We start from the raw sequence: 16,533 nt of genomic DNA, 5'->3' as shown, positions 1-16,533 counted from the left end.
GACTTTAGTTGAAGTTGGATGCTTAACCGACTGAGTCACCCAGGCACCCTTATATGCAATTTTAAAGGACTCGCAGGTCCTTTGAAGCTCACTTAATGGACCTTTCTGAGGAGCCACAAATCTCAAGTTAAAAAGCTTTGTCATAAATAGTTTATAATTTCTTTCTGATCTATGTTTTTATAACAACTAAAATCTTTTTCTGAGAGTAAACTACATACATATATATTAAAGACATAATGGAATGTAGAATTAACTATATCAATTAGCTAAATGTTAGTTACAATTACCCTTTCCATTCTCGTAATAGGCTGTTAATGATTCCCTTTAATACTGTCTTCTGAATGTCTTGAGGCTGTAAGCAAAAGAAAATCATAAAATAATTAGGATTAGCTACTTAGATGACTTTTATATGTTAATTATAGTGACAGATCTGTTTCAGTAGTTAAAATCTGGCTTGAGGACCAAGGACTGCCACTTATGGTGGTATCACTTTCACATCTGAGAGTCCTAGAGCACCAATGATATGAGATTACAATGAGAACGTTCCCCAGGATGGGCCATGCACCACCAACTGCACAAACATAAACGGTGGCCCTATGATGACCAACATCAGTTTTATATGAATGAAAAACAATTTCACTTTCTCTGGATTGACAGGATAAAATCACAAACACAAGTCCAAGAGTAGCAATGTTTAACAGTATAAAATGACTGCATATATTTAAGTATATGAATACTACCAGAACCAAGTTATAATTAGCAGTTAAACCCACAATTCATTATTAAGTGCAACGAAATTATGTTCAATAAAAAAAATAAGATTTTTTTTCTGGGGAGCTAGGGTAGCTCAATTGGTTGAATGTCCAACTTTGGCTCAAGTCATGATCTCATGGCTCATAAGTTCGAGCCCCACGTTGGGCTCTGCGCTGACAGCTCAGACCCTGGAGCCTGCTTAGGATTCTTTGTCCCTCTCTCTGCGCCTCACCCACTGTCTCTCCCTCTCAAAAAGATAAAACATTTAAAAAAAAAAGAAGACTTTTTTTCATTTTTGGATTTGGAAAAAGCATAAAATAACATTCTTATATAGTTTAATAATTCAAATACTAAAAAAATTGTATTTCCATTTTAGAGTTCCATTTGTGTTGTAGACTTAATTTTTTGGTGTCTATAAAACATTGACAATATTTCAAGTCAAAAGAGGTCAGACAAACGTCCAAGGAGTGGAACTTTTGGGGTCACAGTATATATATATACACTTAAGAGTTAGTAAAGGGTCCCCTGGGTGGCTCAGTTGGTTAAGCGTCTGACTTCGGCTCAGGTCTTCATCTCATGGTTTGTGAGTTCAAGCCCCATGTCAGGTTCTGTGCTAACAGCTCAGAGCCTGGAGAATGATTCCCATTCTGTGTCTGCCTCTCCCCCACTCACACTGTCTGTCTGTCTGTCTCTCTCTCTCAAAAATAAACATAAAAAAAGTCAGTAAATAATGCCAACCAATTTTCCAAAGTGGTTGTACTAGTTTCTACTTCCCTCACCAAGGTATGAAAGTTTCAGTTGCTCCACAATATTGTCCATTCATGGTAAGGTACTTAAAAACTTTTTACTCATTTTGAACAGATATGTAATGTTATTTAATTTCTCTCATGAGAAATGGTATTATGTACCTTTTTATGTATACTTAACAGTAGAGTACTGTGATGTCTATTACTTCTTTTATTCGAAATTGTGCAAGAGGTCCTAGGCAGTGCAAGATAAAAGGAGGTAAAAGTCTTTTTCACAAATGACAGCAGTGTCCATACAGAAATCCAAGTAAGTCTATTGATGCGCTATTAGAATTAGTGAGTAAATTTGGCATGGTAAGTAAAGATAAATATATGAAAGTATTTCTATATATTAGTAATTAGAATTTGAATAGCAAATTACAATAGCATCAGAAAAAAATGAAGTACTAGAAATAAAGGTAACAAGATATGTGTAAGACCTTTATCCAGAAAACTACAAGGAATTACCAAGAAAAACTAAAGAAGGTCTGAGTAACTGAAGGGATACACCATGTTCCTGGATTAAAAAATGTCAATTTTTCACATCTACTGTAGTATGGTTCTCAAAATGTGGTACCTGGATCAGGAGCATCAACATATCTTGGGAACTTGTTAGAAACACAAATGCTTGGGCTCTACCCGACACCTACTGAACCTGAAACTCTGTATTTTAAGAAGCTCTTCCTATGGTTCTGATACATAGTAAAGTTTGAGAACCACTATAAATTCAATGCAATGCCAGTATAATCAAATAATTTATCTTCTTTTGCTAAGTGAAGCATGATTTTATTTCAGCAAGCCTTAGGTGGATTGGACATAAAAGTATATTCTGCTTAATTCTTATTTACTTAAAAAAATCTAACTTTCTGAGAATTCCAACTAAATTTACTGTAAAATTATATCAGAATTTCTAATATAATGATGTTACAAGGTGATTATTATATTTTTGTGGCTGCTTTTGAAATACAGAAGAGACAGAGAGTTATACTATTTGCATCTGCTCATAAACAATACTTACAGTATTAAGTAAGGCATCATATACAGCATTCACAAATTTAGCATTAATCCCAGAGTCTTCAATGGTATTAAATGAGGTGGTGGCATCTTTCTGCAAATTCAGTTAATAAGTTTAGTGTATATAACATTTAAAGACCGTTCTTAGTAATATTTGAACCAAAACTATGACTTCATAATTTCTTAGTGGGATGTTGAAAAAGAACTTTCGGGGCCAACTTGCTAAAATAAAAACGAATGTATAAGAATTATCTTAATCACTTTCCTTTTTAAAACTGAAAGAATGGAGTCAAACATCAGCATTAGTGTAAATACAAACAACTTTTAAGGTATCAATATTTACTTGCGATATACATAATTTTAGAAATTAATACCTATAAATGTTTTTTAAACAGTGGTTTAAGTCAATACTGGGTAGATAAAAAGCTAAGTTCTCATATCTTCTTTGGAAAATTGAAAACTAGAGGCATCTGGGTGGCTCAGTTGGTTAAGCATCCTACTTGGGCTCAGGTCATGATCTTGTGATTCTTGAGTTCAAGCCCTACATTGGGCTCTGTGCTGACAGCGTGGAGGCTGCTTCAGATTCTGTGTCTCCCTCTCTCTCTGCCCCTCCCCCACTCATGTTCTGTTTCTCTGTCTCCCAAAAATAAATAAAAACATTTAAAAAGTAATAAAAGAAAAAAAAGAAAACTAAAAATGAAAAATGTGTTTTATGTGTAATTACCTTAAATGCAGCATTTAGTCCTGGGAAAGAATCAAATGTTGTTAGATAAAAATCATGTACTGCTTTCCAATCTCCTGATGACTTAGCTTTTTCTGCATCTTCCCTAAAATGAAAACATACATTAACTATAACAGATAGAAATATTATTCAGATAAAATAGCATTTCCTCTTTACAAATGTCACCAAACATGTAATTTGAAATACTGAAAGTATTCAATAATATGTTCCAGTTAATGTAGATGTAGTTTATGAATCTATAATTCTTAATTAGATCATGATATCAATTCAGCTTTCCCACCTACATGCTTTTTAAAAAGGTCATTCTTGACATGCTCCTTACAATGAACAATTTCTTTCCTCCACTTCATAGCTAAACTTCTTGATTTTGCTTACATTCTCTGTCTCTACTTTCTCATTATTACTTAGTCCTCCAAGTATGCATTTGGACTTTTTTCAGTAGTGACATAGGTTTTAGAGTTTACGTGTTATATAGTAGATAAAATATCATTTTTTAAAAAGTCAACGTTTTAATATTTTATCAACACTTTTATCTCCTTTTTGTCTGTTTTAACTCATATTCTCTTATTTAGTGTTTCTTTTACTGCCACATTGTCTACCCCTTACCTGTTATTTATGCACTTGTTTTCACCTTCAATGTTTGTGTCTTCCCTCTTGACTGATGCCTTATAAAGAGCCACAAATTCAATTTCTCACACAAAAATATTAAATTATGTTAAGTACTGGTATGCAGATGACCATATGTCTACATATAGCAGTGAGCTGAAACTTACTGGAAGTCTTTCATAGTCTTGGGCTGGTTAGGAAGGACAGGTTCTGGAAGGACTGGGGCCTTCATTTCAGATGATGATGCTTCTGTAGAGATTCGCTGTTTTTGTCTAACATCAAGGCAAATTGGTGGCAAGTCTCTCACTGTAAAGTATAAAAAAAGCACTGATTTTTAATAGTAAAAATTTTTCCCAATTATAGAATGCCAGGCTACCTCAACATGAACAGAAAACGAATTATTTTGTATTGCATTCGCCTTGGGATCACATAACAAAAAACGCACCGTAGTAAAGGGCACCTACTGCTCTATTGCCACCAGTCCCGTCTAACCCCAACTTCACTCACAACAGATATTAGGCTATATCTTAAATTAAAAGTTTTCCACAGATGTAATCTACTAAATTTAAAGTTTCTTTCCCTTGCTCCTTTCCTGAAAATTGTGTTTCAGGGAGCATTTTAGTGAGACTCAATGTTTTTAATGTTTACTAACTTCTTGAATATATGCAAACCATTTATTTACATCCTCTGTAATTATTTACTGTAGTTTTAGTTTTTAAGAAAAATCAATTTGCATGACACTTTTCCATATGTTTTTCTTTTTGCAAATATTTGCCAGTTCACTGTTTGCTTTTTTGTTGCATTTCATAATCTTTGAACTGTAAAACAAAATACAGAAGAATCTCACAAAAGGGATGCATGGCTTAATGAATTACTTTAAGACAAATAGCTTCAAAATCATGAGTCAGTTGAGTAACAGGGTCTTACCAAGTCCCTCCTTGCTACTCAGATGTGAGCCTCTGCTATTTCAATTTAATTTGTGTCAAATTTTTAACTTATTTCTTCATTTCTTTTAAAATTCTAAACATCTCTTCCTTTTCATCTTCTAGTTCTCTTAGGGCATTATCTAGTATGTACCTTTGCTTTTGTGTTTCCTCTGGTTTATTTCTAAAATTTAAAAAAAAAGTCTAATTCTAATTTCTAATTCTTTCCTTATAATTCTGATTTTATCATTATATAATATTTCTCTCTCTCCAGTATTTTCTTTGTTCTAGGTCTGCTTAGATTATCTGATATTAATATAGCCACTACTGTATATCTTTTCCCATCCTTTTACTTTCATCCTGCCAATACTGTTATATTTGAATTGACTTCCTCATAGATGTCACATAGTTAGATCATATTTTTAATCTACTCTGCCAACCTCTGTTATTTGATGCATTTTAGATCATTTACAGTCAATATAACTACTGATCCATTAGGGTTTATGTCTGTTGTTTTATTTTTTGTTTTCTATTTGTTTTATTTTTCCTACCTTCCTGTGGGTTATTTGAACATTGTTTAGAATTCCATTTTGATTCATCTATAGTGTTTCTGAAAGGTTATTCTAAATATTATATACATATAACTTATCATAGTCTACTGCTGTTACCATTTTACCAGTTAGACTGAAGTATAGAAATGGTACCTTTTGTATCTGTATCTGTTCTGTTTATAACGATCTTCCCCTATAGGTAAGGTGTTGTGTTTGGCTGCTTTTCAAAGGTCTTTAGTTTTCAGAGATGTAATTATCATATGTCTTGATGTAGATTTATTTGGGTTTATCCTGTATGCGGTTTACAGTTTCTTGAACCTGTAGGTTTATGTCTCTTTCCAAATATAGGAAGCTTTCAGTCATTTCTGAGTCCTTTTTCAACCTACCCTCTTTCTCCTTCCTTCTAAGACACCAATGACAAGAAAGGAACCTCTTTTGTTACAGTGCCACAGGTCTCTGAGATAATTCATGTTTTCCTTCTAGTCTATTTTCTGCCTATTGCTCAGATTGGGTAATTTCCATTGTTCTATATTCCAGCTAATTTACTCCTGTCTCCTTCATTCTGCTTTTGAGCCCATCTACTAAGCATTTTATTTCAGTTATTTTACTTTCTGAATTATTATTATTTTTTTTAATGTTTTATTTATTTCTAGGAGAGAGAGAGAGAGAGACAGCGTGAGCAGGGGAGGGTCAGAGAGAGAGGGAGTCACAGACTGAAATAGGCTCCAGGCTCTGAGCTGGCAGTCAGCACAGAGCCCGACGCGGGGCTCGAACCCACGAACCACGAGATCATGACCTAAGCGAAAGTCGGACGCTTAACCGACTAAGCCACCCAGGCGCCCCATTACTTTCTGAATTATTAATACTTCTAAACCAACAGAGCAGATTAATATTTTTCATATTCTAAATTCTACAATAAAGTGTACATATATAGAATTTAGTTCTATTCTTACATAATCACGATATATCTTCAACTAAGCAAACATAGCTGTGTCAATCATCACAGGAGTAACATAGCTATAAGGTCTTTCCTTCCTTATCCACTCTCTCAGTCTAGTATCTATCCTTGCATCTATGACTAACTTCAATAAACTAAGATAAATTTCATTTGTGTCAGGGTATATTTTAAAATAAAATATCTTTCATATTAGAGGATACTTCAGACATGCCAATTTCTTATAATTAACAGCAATGATTTTCAAACTTTACTATGTATCTGAATCACCTGGAGAGCTTATTAAAACACAGGTTACTAGGTCCTTCCCCAAAGTTCATTATTCAGTAGGTCTGGGGTGGGACCCAAGAATTTGTATTTCTAACATGTTACCAGATGATGCTGATGCTGGCGGTCCGAGGACCACACCAAGAAACACTGTTCAGTTGGTATTAGGAGAGAACAATGATGCTGACAGTACAAAAGAGATTATTAAATTTCCTTAGTTCAGTTCTAGAACTTATTTTTATATACTTTATTAAATATGGAAATACCCCATTTCTAGTAATTTTTACTTTAGGCACATACTGGACAGTGGTTCAGTTTATGAGCAAGTAAAATTAGATATCTCTAGAAATGATATCTTATTATGTTTGGAAATCTATAAGAAGAAAGAAATGGGCATCTTAGCAGCAAAGAAACAGATGATAGTCTCCTCTCTCCAACATCGGTCTTGTTACTACTGTCCTGAGGCTCCTCTACAGTTTCTCTTCCTCCTCACCAGGCCTACCCTTTCCTATCCCTTCCCACACACCTTTCCCAACCTGGCTGTAAACACCCACTATTAGATACACACAGACTCATTCAAATATAAATTAACTTATTCACTCACAAAGCACATATACACATTTTTATACCCACTCATTTTTATTAATACCATGCTGAGGTGGAAGAAGAGTGAAATTTTAGTTAGTAAGAGAATTGGATTTTGGCAAAGCTTGAGAGTGGGAAGATTCTCATATAAGAGAAATAGTAATGCTGAGGCCAGTAGGATTATAGGGTGAGATGAGACCCAGAGGCCCAGATGGGATTTATTTTTAGGTCAGAAGGTAACTTGGATGGAAGAGTAACACAGAATGTTAACGTACTATGTAAATGGAACTTGAGTCAGAAAGAAAGGCAGATCATTTGCTCATGTTAGTGAATGAAAGCCAAACTACAGGATGTGACATTCAGCTATTAAGAAAGGAAGAACAACAGCTCACAGCTGGTCTCCTATCCCTAAATATCAAGGCATTGTTTCCAGAGACAGGCTTTCAGTCTGTTCTCACAGATGGTTATTAAAATCTAATTCAAGAGAGAAAATCAATAAATGTGGTGATGAGAGATTAATTAAATCTCAAACGGATATTATAAATAGAACAGGCAATTCTTTGTTCCATCACATGCAGGCCTTTCTTCAATACAGAATACTGTAATATGCTGAAAAAAGCCAAAATATATTTATCAGTGAAAACCTGTCATTTTGGTTTCATTCAGCCAATACTTGGGAACACTTTGTGCTACACTGATAAGCAGTAATCACTTCCCTTGCTTTTAATATAGTGCTGCCAATTTTAGTTGGTTGCTTAGAAACATTAAGTAAAACACTTGAAGCCAGTGCAAAAAGATTAAGGGTTCTGGTGGGGGTTGGAAGTATATTGGGAAAAAAACAAAAACGTGAAGATCATAATACAACTGTGTATAAGGGTGAGATTATCAGCCAAATTTTGCCAGCTCACTCACTGTTTTCAAGAAGTGATCATAAGCTGACTCTGGTTGGAAACTAGTAATATGTGGTTTTCCACAAGTGGAGTCACCAAAATTAAGACTGACATTTTAAATTGGCCACATGATTAGGACACTGAAGATCGTTCCTGGCCATCCAGCACAGATGGTGATGGCAGCATCGGAGGTAAATAAGAGTCTCAGTGGAGGCTGGGCGCTCAGGAGGAGGAGCCCAGGCCTGCTCCTTATTCCTCTATTGCCGGAAAGGAAGTACTATTTTAAAAGGTTTGCTGCTGGTGGCACACTGTTGCAAAAGGCTATACTCTTAAGTTTCATCCCAAATAATTTATAATTAAGTAGTAATAAAAAACTAAGGACTTGGTCCTGGAACTGGCACACTTACTTCTGTGACCTTAGACATGTCACTGAAACTCCTTAGACCACACTTTTTACATTATATTATGAAAGAGATGGGGGCACCTGGGTGACTCGGTTAAGCATCCAACTTCGGTTAAGGTCATGATCTCACAGTCTGTGGGTTCAACCCCAGTGTTGGGCTCAGTGCTCACAGCTCAGAGCCTGGAGCCTGCTTCAGATTCTGTGTCTCCTGCTCAAACTCTCTCTCAAAACTAAATAATAATAATAATAATAATAATAATAATAATAATATGAAAAAGATAAAACCCAAGTCAGTTGTTCCCAAGGTTCCAAAGAACTTCAAGGACCACCTCATGGGACGGACGCTGGTGGATACATTTACTCAGACAGAGCAGCTCAGCTTTTCTCTGCTTTTAATATAATGATGCTCTAAGAAAAATTTTATTTTTCAAAAAAGTGTTTTCTATGAAAACAAAAAATAAAAATAAGTTTGAAAACCACTAGTTCAATAATTTCTAATGTTTATCTCTACAACTGCTTAAGAACAAAAGGGATAGGAATTATAAACCAATCAAAACAGTTGAAAAAAATTCTCTATTAGAGTGAACTATACAATGACATATGACAGAAATTAAAGCAGCATGGAACCTTAACATGCATGTATATATCTTCTAAACACCTGATTTTAGTTACAATTTTCTGTCCTACAACAGGGTATAAGAAAAAGTTCTAAAACAAGAGTCAAAAGACCTGGCTTCTCTTTGAGGATTTTACATTCACATGATGTGGTCATTTAAAAATACACAGATGAACACAGGGGAAGGGAAAGAAAAATAAGAGAAAAACAGAAAGGGAGGCAAACCATAAGACAGTCTTCAATACAGAGAACAAAGTGATGGTTGCTGAAGGGGAGGCGGGTGGAGGAATGGGTTAAATGGGTGATGAGCTCATCTGGGGATGAGCACTGGGTGTTATGTGTAAGAGATGAATCACTGGGTTCTACTCTTGAAGACAAGACTGCAATGTACTTGAAGTTAAATTAAAAAAATAAAATACATCCATAAATCCTTTTATATTCCTTCCATGAAAAGATGGAGTCTAACTTGTCTCCCTTGGAATATGGGCCAGCTTTAGTTAATCCCTGCTAATGAAAAACTATGACAGAGTGATGCTGTATGACTAGGTAACAAAAGGTAACAAAATATCTGCTTGGTTGTCTCTTTTTGGGATGCTTTACCATGGGGTCCAGTCACCATGCTGTGAGGAAGCCAAGCAGTCCACGAAAGAGCCAGGTACAGGTGTTCCAGCTAGAATCTATTTAAAGTCCAAGACTACAGCCAGCATCAATCACCAGCATATGAGTGAACAAGGCTTCAAGGGATTCCAATATTGTAGAAACCAAAACAAGTAAACAAAAGCAACCTGGAAGAGTCAGAAATCAAGCAGGGAGGGGAAAAATTTTAAAGCCGATCACTAGACTTTTGGTTGGAACTGTCATCTTCCAGTGATTCGCTAAATGACCAACTTAAAGGGAAAGGGGAGAGGCACCTGCTATATGTTCTCTAGGCCTTTTAGAAAACATAGAGTTGTTCCTTTGCCCACATACGTGTGAATCTACAAGAAAGGTGACATTGTTGCCATCAAAGGGATGGCATTATTCAGAAAGGAATGCCCCACAGATGTTACCATGGCAAAACTGGAATCATCTACAGTGTTATGCAGCTTGCTGTTGGCACTTGTAAACAAACAAGTTAAAGGCAAGATTCTTGCCAAGAGAATTAATGTAAGTATTGAGCAAATTAAGTGCTCAAAGAGCCAAGGTAGCTCTTGAAGCCCGTTAAGGAAAATGATCAGAAGAAGAAGGAAGCCAAAGAGAAAGGTAGTTGGGTCCAAATGCCAGCCTGCCCCACCTGTGGAAGCACACTTTGTGAGAACCCATGGAAAGGAGCCTGAGCTGCTGGGACCCATTTCCTATGAATTCACGGCATGATAAGCATTAAAAAAAAAAAAAAACACCAAAAACCTCAAGACAGTAAAATGTATACATACGTATACACATACATACATATGTACATAAAAATTTTTTAAACAATCACTAAATTACTTAGAAGGATAAAAGTACAACCAGGAAATAAGAGGGTTCTATAAAAAAAAGAAATATTCGGGGGGGGAGAAAGAATTCTTTTTCATTAAAAGCAAACTGGCAGAAACAAAATAGTTAATAGAACAGTTTTGAGGAAATGTCCTAAAATATATAGCAAGAGGATAAAGAAATGGAAAATAGAAGTGAAAAAAAAGATGAGGAGTTCAGAAGATCTGGCTTTTGCATAAATAGGGGATCCAGAAAGAAAGGACAGAAAAAGCAGACATTAGGAAATAATCCATAAAAAGTCTCTAGAAATTTCTTGGAATTCAAGGACATGAACTGCTAGATAGATGAAAAATGCTTACCAAACATGTAGCACAAGGGATAAAACAGACCTTACACCAAGGCATGGTTCTGCAATTTCAGAAGCCCCATGACAGATAGATGGTTCTGCAAGCTTCCAGGCAGACAGACACCTCACACATGGACCAGGAAGGTGAGAGGTATACTGTGAACACACCTGAATAGTGTGGCCTGAGAGTGAGTACTTTTGTTGCCTGCCATCACCAAGATCCTGACGACCTTTGTACTCTTTTTTAAACGAAGAGAGAATGAATAGGTGAACCCAGCCCAGACTATTACCTGTACTTTGGCTAGTCTTGGGAGTGGGGTGATGAAATCCCTATTCTCCATTTCTTGCTGTGGTATCTGAGTCAGCTGAGGGCACTCAGTTCACCTCACTGCTTTAACCTGGGATACTGCTGAAAGCCAGAGGGGCCATATTTCTGCCAGACGTCTATCATGTAGTCCAAATCACAGCTCTGTCAGATAAGCCAATGGTTGTCTTTTTTCCCACTACTCACTCATGATCTGGAAGCCCACTGACTTCCCCAGAAAGGACTCATACATTCTTAGGGAAGCTGGAGCCAGATTTGATTCAGAGACTCTATCCAGACTATCATTCCTGGGAATCTTCACCTAATAGTGGCAATATTGTCCCTTACACACCTGAGGTTTATGCTCACTATTCAGTTTTTCAGAACTAAGCAGTGTGTGTGTGTGTGTGTGTGTGTGTGTGTGTGTATGTGAGAGAGAGAGAGAGAGAGAGAGAGAGAGGAGAGAGAGAGAGAGATTATATAATTTAAGGAGTATATTGTTTACAGGGATGGATAAAGACAACAAAACTATTTTTTAAAAAGTCAAGGGAGGGTGCCTGGGTGGCTCAGTTGGTTAAGTGTCCGACCTTAGCTCGGGCCATATCTTGCCGTTTGTGAGTTCGAGCCCCATGTCAGGCTCCTCTTTGGATTCTGTGTCTTTTTCTCTCTGCCTCTCTTCTACTCATGCTGTCTCTAGCTCTCTCCCTCTCTCTCTCTCAAAAATAAAAATAAACATTAAAACAATAAATTTAAAATAATCAAGGGAATAGTAGTTACCTCTGGACAGAAAGGCAGAGCAATGCAACTGGAGTGGGCTCACTGGGGCTTTTAAGGGGTCTGTAATGTTCTTTTTCTTAATTTAAGTGCTAAAGTCACATGCTTTCCTTTTATTATTACTAAAACCATATACAAATATCAATTACATTCTTCTACATGTGTGATGTTTCAAATTTTAAAAAATCTGTGCAGTTACTCATGAAATAAGAGTAATGGAAACTCCTGCCCATCATAATCCCTTCCCTCCAACTTAACTGCTTGTCATATTATCACTCATGCTTACTGAATTTCATAAGGCATAGAACTGAATGCTTTAAAAAAATTTTTTTAACGTTCATTCATTTTTGAGAGATAGAGCATGAATGGGGGAGGGGCAGAGAGAGGGAGACACAGAATCCGAAGCAGGCTCCAGGCTCTGAGCTGTCAGCACAGAGCCCAATGCAGGGCTCAAACCCATGAACTGAGAGATCATGACCTGAGCCAAAATCAGACACGTAACAAACTGAGCCACCTAGGTGCCTCATAACTGAATGCTTTTAAATGCTTTTTTTCATTTATCCTTACAAACTTATGAGGCAACTTCTTTATTATGCTACTTTATAGATGGAAAAACAAGCATGGAGAGGTTAAATAACTTTTCCAGGATCATACAGCTGGTATGAGCCAGGATTCAAACCCACCCAACAACACATCCATGTTTTTTCCAATGTCCAATAATGCCAAACCTTCTACCATGTAGAAAACAAGTAGCAAAACTAAACCCTAAATTTGCATGGAAGTAGGGGCTGGTAAACTATAAAATGTCAAACAAAACTCAGCAAGGATCAAACAAAATCAGTATGTTAGAAAATTAACCCTTTATATCATAAAACTTTGATGTAGAAGATATCTTCAACTCATAATGCCCCATTTCCTCATTCTATAAATGAGTAAAAGGCGGCTCATGAGGGCTATGTGTAATGTCTAAGGTCACAATGACAATTATTGGTAGTAGTTAACTTAAAAATTCAGTTATTTAATATCATAATTTATAGTGTGTGGATACCAGACAGGTAATAAATAAGCTACAATTTGAAGGATCCTTCTTTCAATTCAGTACTTCAATTGCTTTTGATTACTTTAGTAGTGGCAGGCAACTGAAACAGGGAGAGACAACAGTGGATTAGTCATAACAGGTGGTGTTTACGGAATTGTCTATAGGGTGACTTTTCTGAACATTTTGCAAAAAATAAAATTGAAGGTGGGAGAGAGAAAGGAAGAAAAGAGGGGGAAAATCCTCTGACACCTAGGACTTTAGCCACCAGAATCAAATATACTGCAATATATTCATTAGTTTTGGAGATGTGCTTTTTACAAAGTTCAATGATGTTTATGTTTGTAAACCTGCAACAAAAGCTTAAGCAAAATGTTCTCTTGTGGGTCTAGTTACAACAATATTAAAAAGTCATTTGATATGCCAATGGACATATCTTTGGAAATTAATTATAGGGATGAGTCTGACACTCCAGCAGGGAAAACTGACCGGAAACCCAGAAAAAAACAGTCTCCCATATATTTCCTCATGTACCATGGAGGCTGGATCTTGATACACAGACGTATTAATGCAAGGAGGCTGTAGATGCATTTACTCTCAGACTCAACAATCTCACTTCTAGGAATATCTTAGAAACACCTGCATATGAACAAAAAGACATGCACAGATTCATTCACTGTGGCATTGTTTACACTAAAAGAATAGACACAACTCATTTCTTTTAAGAGCATCTTAAGTTATAGTATGTCCAATACAGGGGAAGAGAATTGTAAAAAAGAATAAGGGTGCTCTTTATGTACTGATACAGAAAAATATCCAGGATACACTAACTAAAAAAAAACTAAGGTGCAACACAATGCACATGCAATTACTTTTTCTTTAAGAAAAGGTGGGAAATGAAAATGTGTATTTATATTTGATTTCCATTTCCATAAAGAAGCAGAGGAAAGAATACAACAGACAGCAGGGAAGAAAGTAAAAATGAGACGTCCAAAACATACATTTTTTATAGTATTGTTTTTTTTTTTGGAAACACACAAATGTGTTACTTAGTCAAAAAATTACCTTAACTATAAAAATTTAAAAGGGTAGATAGCTTTTTCCCTCTCCAAAGTAGAGGCTTAAGGAGCCTACAGACTAGTAAAAAGACAGATGAATAAACAAATGCAGCAAGGTAGTCTAAGTTCATGATAGATCTACTTCTCCCATAGGTAAAGTTAGGAAAAGTCAAGTCCAAGGTACTCACTCTGACCTAGGGAAAGATTTTGGAGATTTGGTCCAAAATCAGTTCATTCTCCATAGAAACCTAGAAATGGGGTCATCTGAGGCTTTGGAGAGATACTTCCAGAGTAAGATTCCAAAGCAGCTATTTCGGGTCTTTTTCTCTTCCGCAGATGGCAAATCCTGTGCTGGGTTTCTTCTAACAGCTTGTTTCTCTGTCTGCCTCTGAAGCTCCTCATGGAGAAAGCGTGCAAACTGTGTGGCGCTTCACCTGTTCCCCTGGCAGAGGTCACCCTGCTGCACACAGCGCCACTCACCATCTGAACTGAAGGCCACTCGGTGTCCTCCTAGACGATTTCAGGGTGGCAGAGCTCCCAGGACGCCTTTCTCCAGAGTTACGCTGAAAACTGCAGGGCTCACTGCATCACATCAGGGCTCTTCTGGATTAAACGCATGAAATGCACTGAGCCAGGAGAGGGACAGCACTCCTGACATAAACGTCAGGGTTCTTGTCTACTCTCTTCTCAATTACCAAAAGTGCAAAGACGTTTTAAAAGATACGGGGAAGATACTGCTTCGTTTCCTTTAAATCTTTCTGTGCTGTTTAAGGAGATTTTAAATAAGTCTGAAAGGGGACATAACCACTTTAGAAAGGAAGATATGAAAGAATATGGGAGAAGGGAATGCTAATCTACCATTGCTTACCATTTATATTGTTTCTCTGAAGCTGTATCATCCCTAACAGCTGTTGTAGTAGGTAAAGCTCCTACACTTCTCTGATCTTCAAAAGGACAGCCAACTCAACAGGCATACCTAGTCATGTGATCTACAGGGAGGAAAGGCATCCCTCAGCTGTTAGGCAAACCCACGCTGGGCTTTTGCAGCTTCTCTAATACCACTTGAAGATCAGATGGGGAGACAAGCTGTTAAAGAATACCCAGCATAGGTCCTGCTACCAGAGAAGAGGGAGGAAACTGTAATAACTGCCAAGAATGAAGCATCTGAGGAAACCATCTTACTGGCAAGTAAAAGAGGCTTACCAAAAGATCAAGAAATTATAAACATGCTTACATTTGTCAGACTTAGTCTAACTTCCCATTCAAGAAAAGAATTCTTAACGACACGAACTCCAGGTCACACCTGAATCCAGGAGGTATGCAGACAGAATATCTAGGAGGAGTCAACACTAGGAATTCCAATAAGGTAAAAGAAGTCCGCTAAGAGGTCTATTCACCTAGAGTGGTGCATACAAATACTCCAAGTTCAGGTTGGGGCTAAGTCCAGATTCCATACAACTGGCACAGATGAGAGGGACTCAGACAAATAGTGGGGGCTCTAACACATGGACCACATTCATAGTCAACGCATCCACCCGAGGAGGAGGCAGGCAGGTTGTGGGCAAATAAGTTGGTTCAGACATCAGGATTTTAGTAGGGACAGAATGGAATACAGGAACCAGTGTGGAAGCAAAGGCTAATGAATTCAAACAAACAAAGTCCAAACAAAGAAGGTTATAGCTATTCATGACTTTCTTTTTGACTATCATTCTCTACAGCAATCATTTCAATGTTCTTAAGGTTCTTGACACTGTTGTGAACTGAACTGTGTCTGTCAGATAGGCTTGAAGATATACTGAAGTCCTAAACTCTAGGACCTGTGACTGTAACTTTATTTGGAAAAAGGGTCTCTGTAGATATAATCAAATTAAGATGGGGTCATACTGGACTGGGGTGGGCCCTAACACAATGACTGGCATCCTTACAAGAAGACAGAAATTTGGACATAGAAAGACAGACACGAGAGAATGCCATGTGAAGACAGAGGGAGAGACTGGAGAGAGGCATCTCCAAGCCAACGGACACCAAGGATTGCTGGTAACCACCAGAGGCCAGGACAGAGGCATGGAACACATTGTCCCTCAGAACCTTCAAAAGGAACCAATTCCCCCAGTGCCTGGATTTTAGACTTCTAGCCTCAAGGACCATGAGAGAATAAAGTTCTGTTGTTTTAAGCTATCAAGTTTACGTTCTATGTTACAGCAGCAGGAGGAAACTAATATACCCTCCACAGAGATAAATAAATTCAAGGCGAGAAGTGAGTTTCCTACTTCCATATCCTCTTCCTACTTCCTCTCTTCCCTCTAATTCCACAGTGTAAGAGGTGCCCTTCTCACTGGAGCTGACATCTCAACCCCTATGTTTTGCATTTTTCCTTGATCCCATCCTCACAGCACTCATTCCTCTATTCTACTAGGTCATTTTATTATTCTATGTTCCTACTGAAACTACTAAAGTACTAAAAGTATTA

The 16,533-nt window shown here is 37.1% G+C and overlaps 1 protein-coding gene across 5 annotated transcripts in view; it reads right to left on the bottom strand.

The window, feature by feature from the left end:
- The window catches only part of HECTD2 (HECT domain E3 ubiquitin protein ligase 2), a 69,944-nt gene that overhangs the window by 29,704 nt on the left and 23,707 nt on the right, over positions 1-16,533 (bottom strand). For all 5 annotated transcript variants that reach the window (XM_039230283.1, XM_039230284.1, XM_039230285.1 and 2 more), the window contains exons 3-6: positions 4,068-4,206; positions 3,277-3,379; positions 2,557-2,646; positions 288-352 (exon numbers count right to left, since the gene is read on the bottom strand). In XM_039230283.1, the coding sequence (XP_039086214.1) occupies positions 288-352; positions 2,557-2,646; positions 3,277-3,379; positions 4,068-4,206 (397 nt within the window). The remainder of the gene's footprint in view (positions 1-287; positions 353-2,556; positions 2,647-3,276; positions 3,380-4,067; positions 4,207-16,533) is intronic.

Source organism: Hyaena hyaena, unplaced genomic scaffold (assembly GCF_003009895.1).
Source record: "Hyaena hyaena isolate Hyena2069 unplaced genomic scaffold, ASM300989v1 scaffold_44, whole genome shotgun sequence".
In the NCBI taxonomy this organism is placed as follows: Eukaryota; Metazoa; Chordata; class Mammalia; order Carnivora; family Hyaenidae; genus Hyaena; species Hyaena hyaena.
This window is presented reverse-complemented; position numbering and strand designations above follow the sequence as displayed.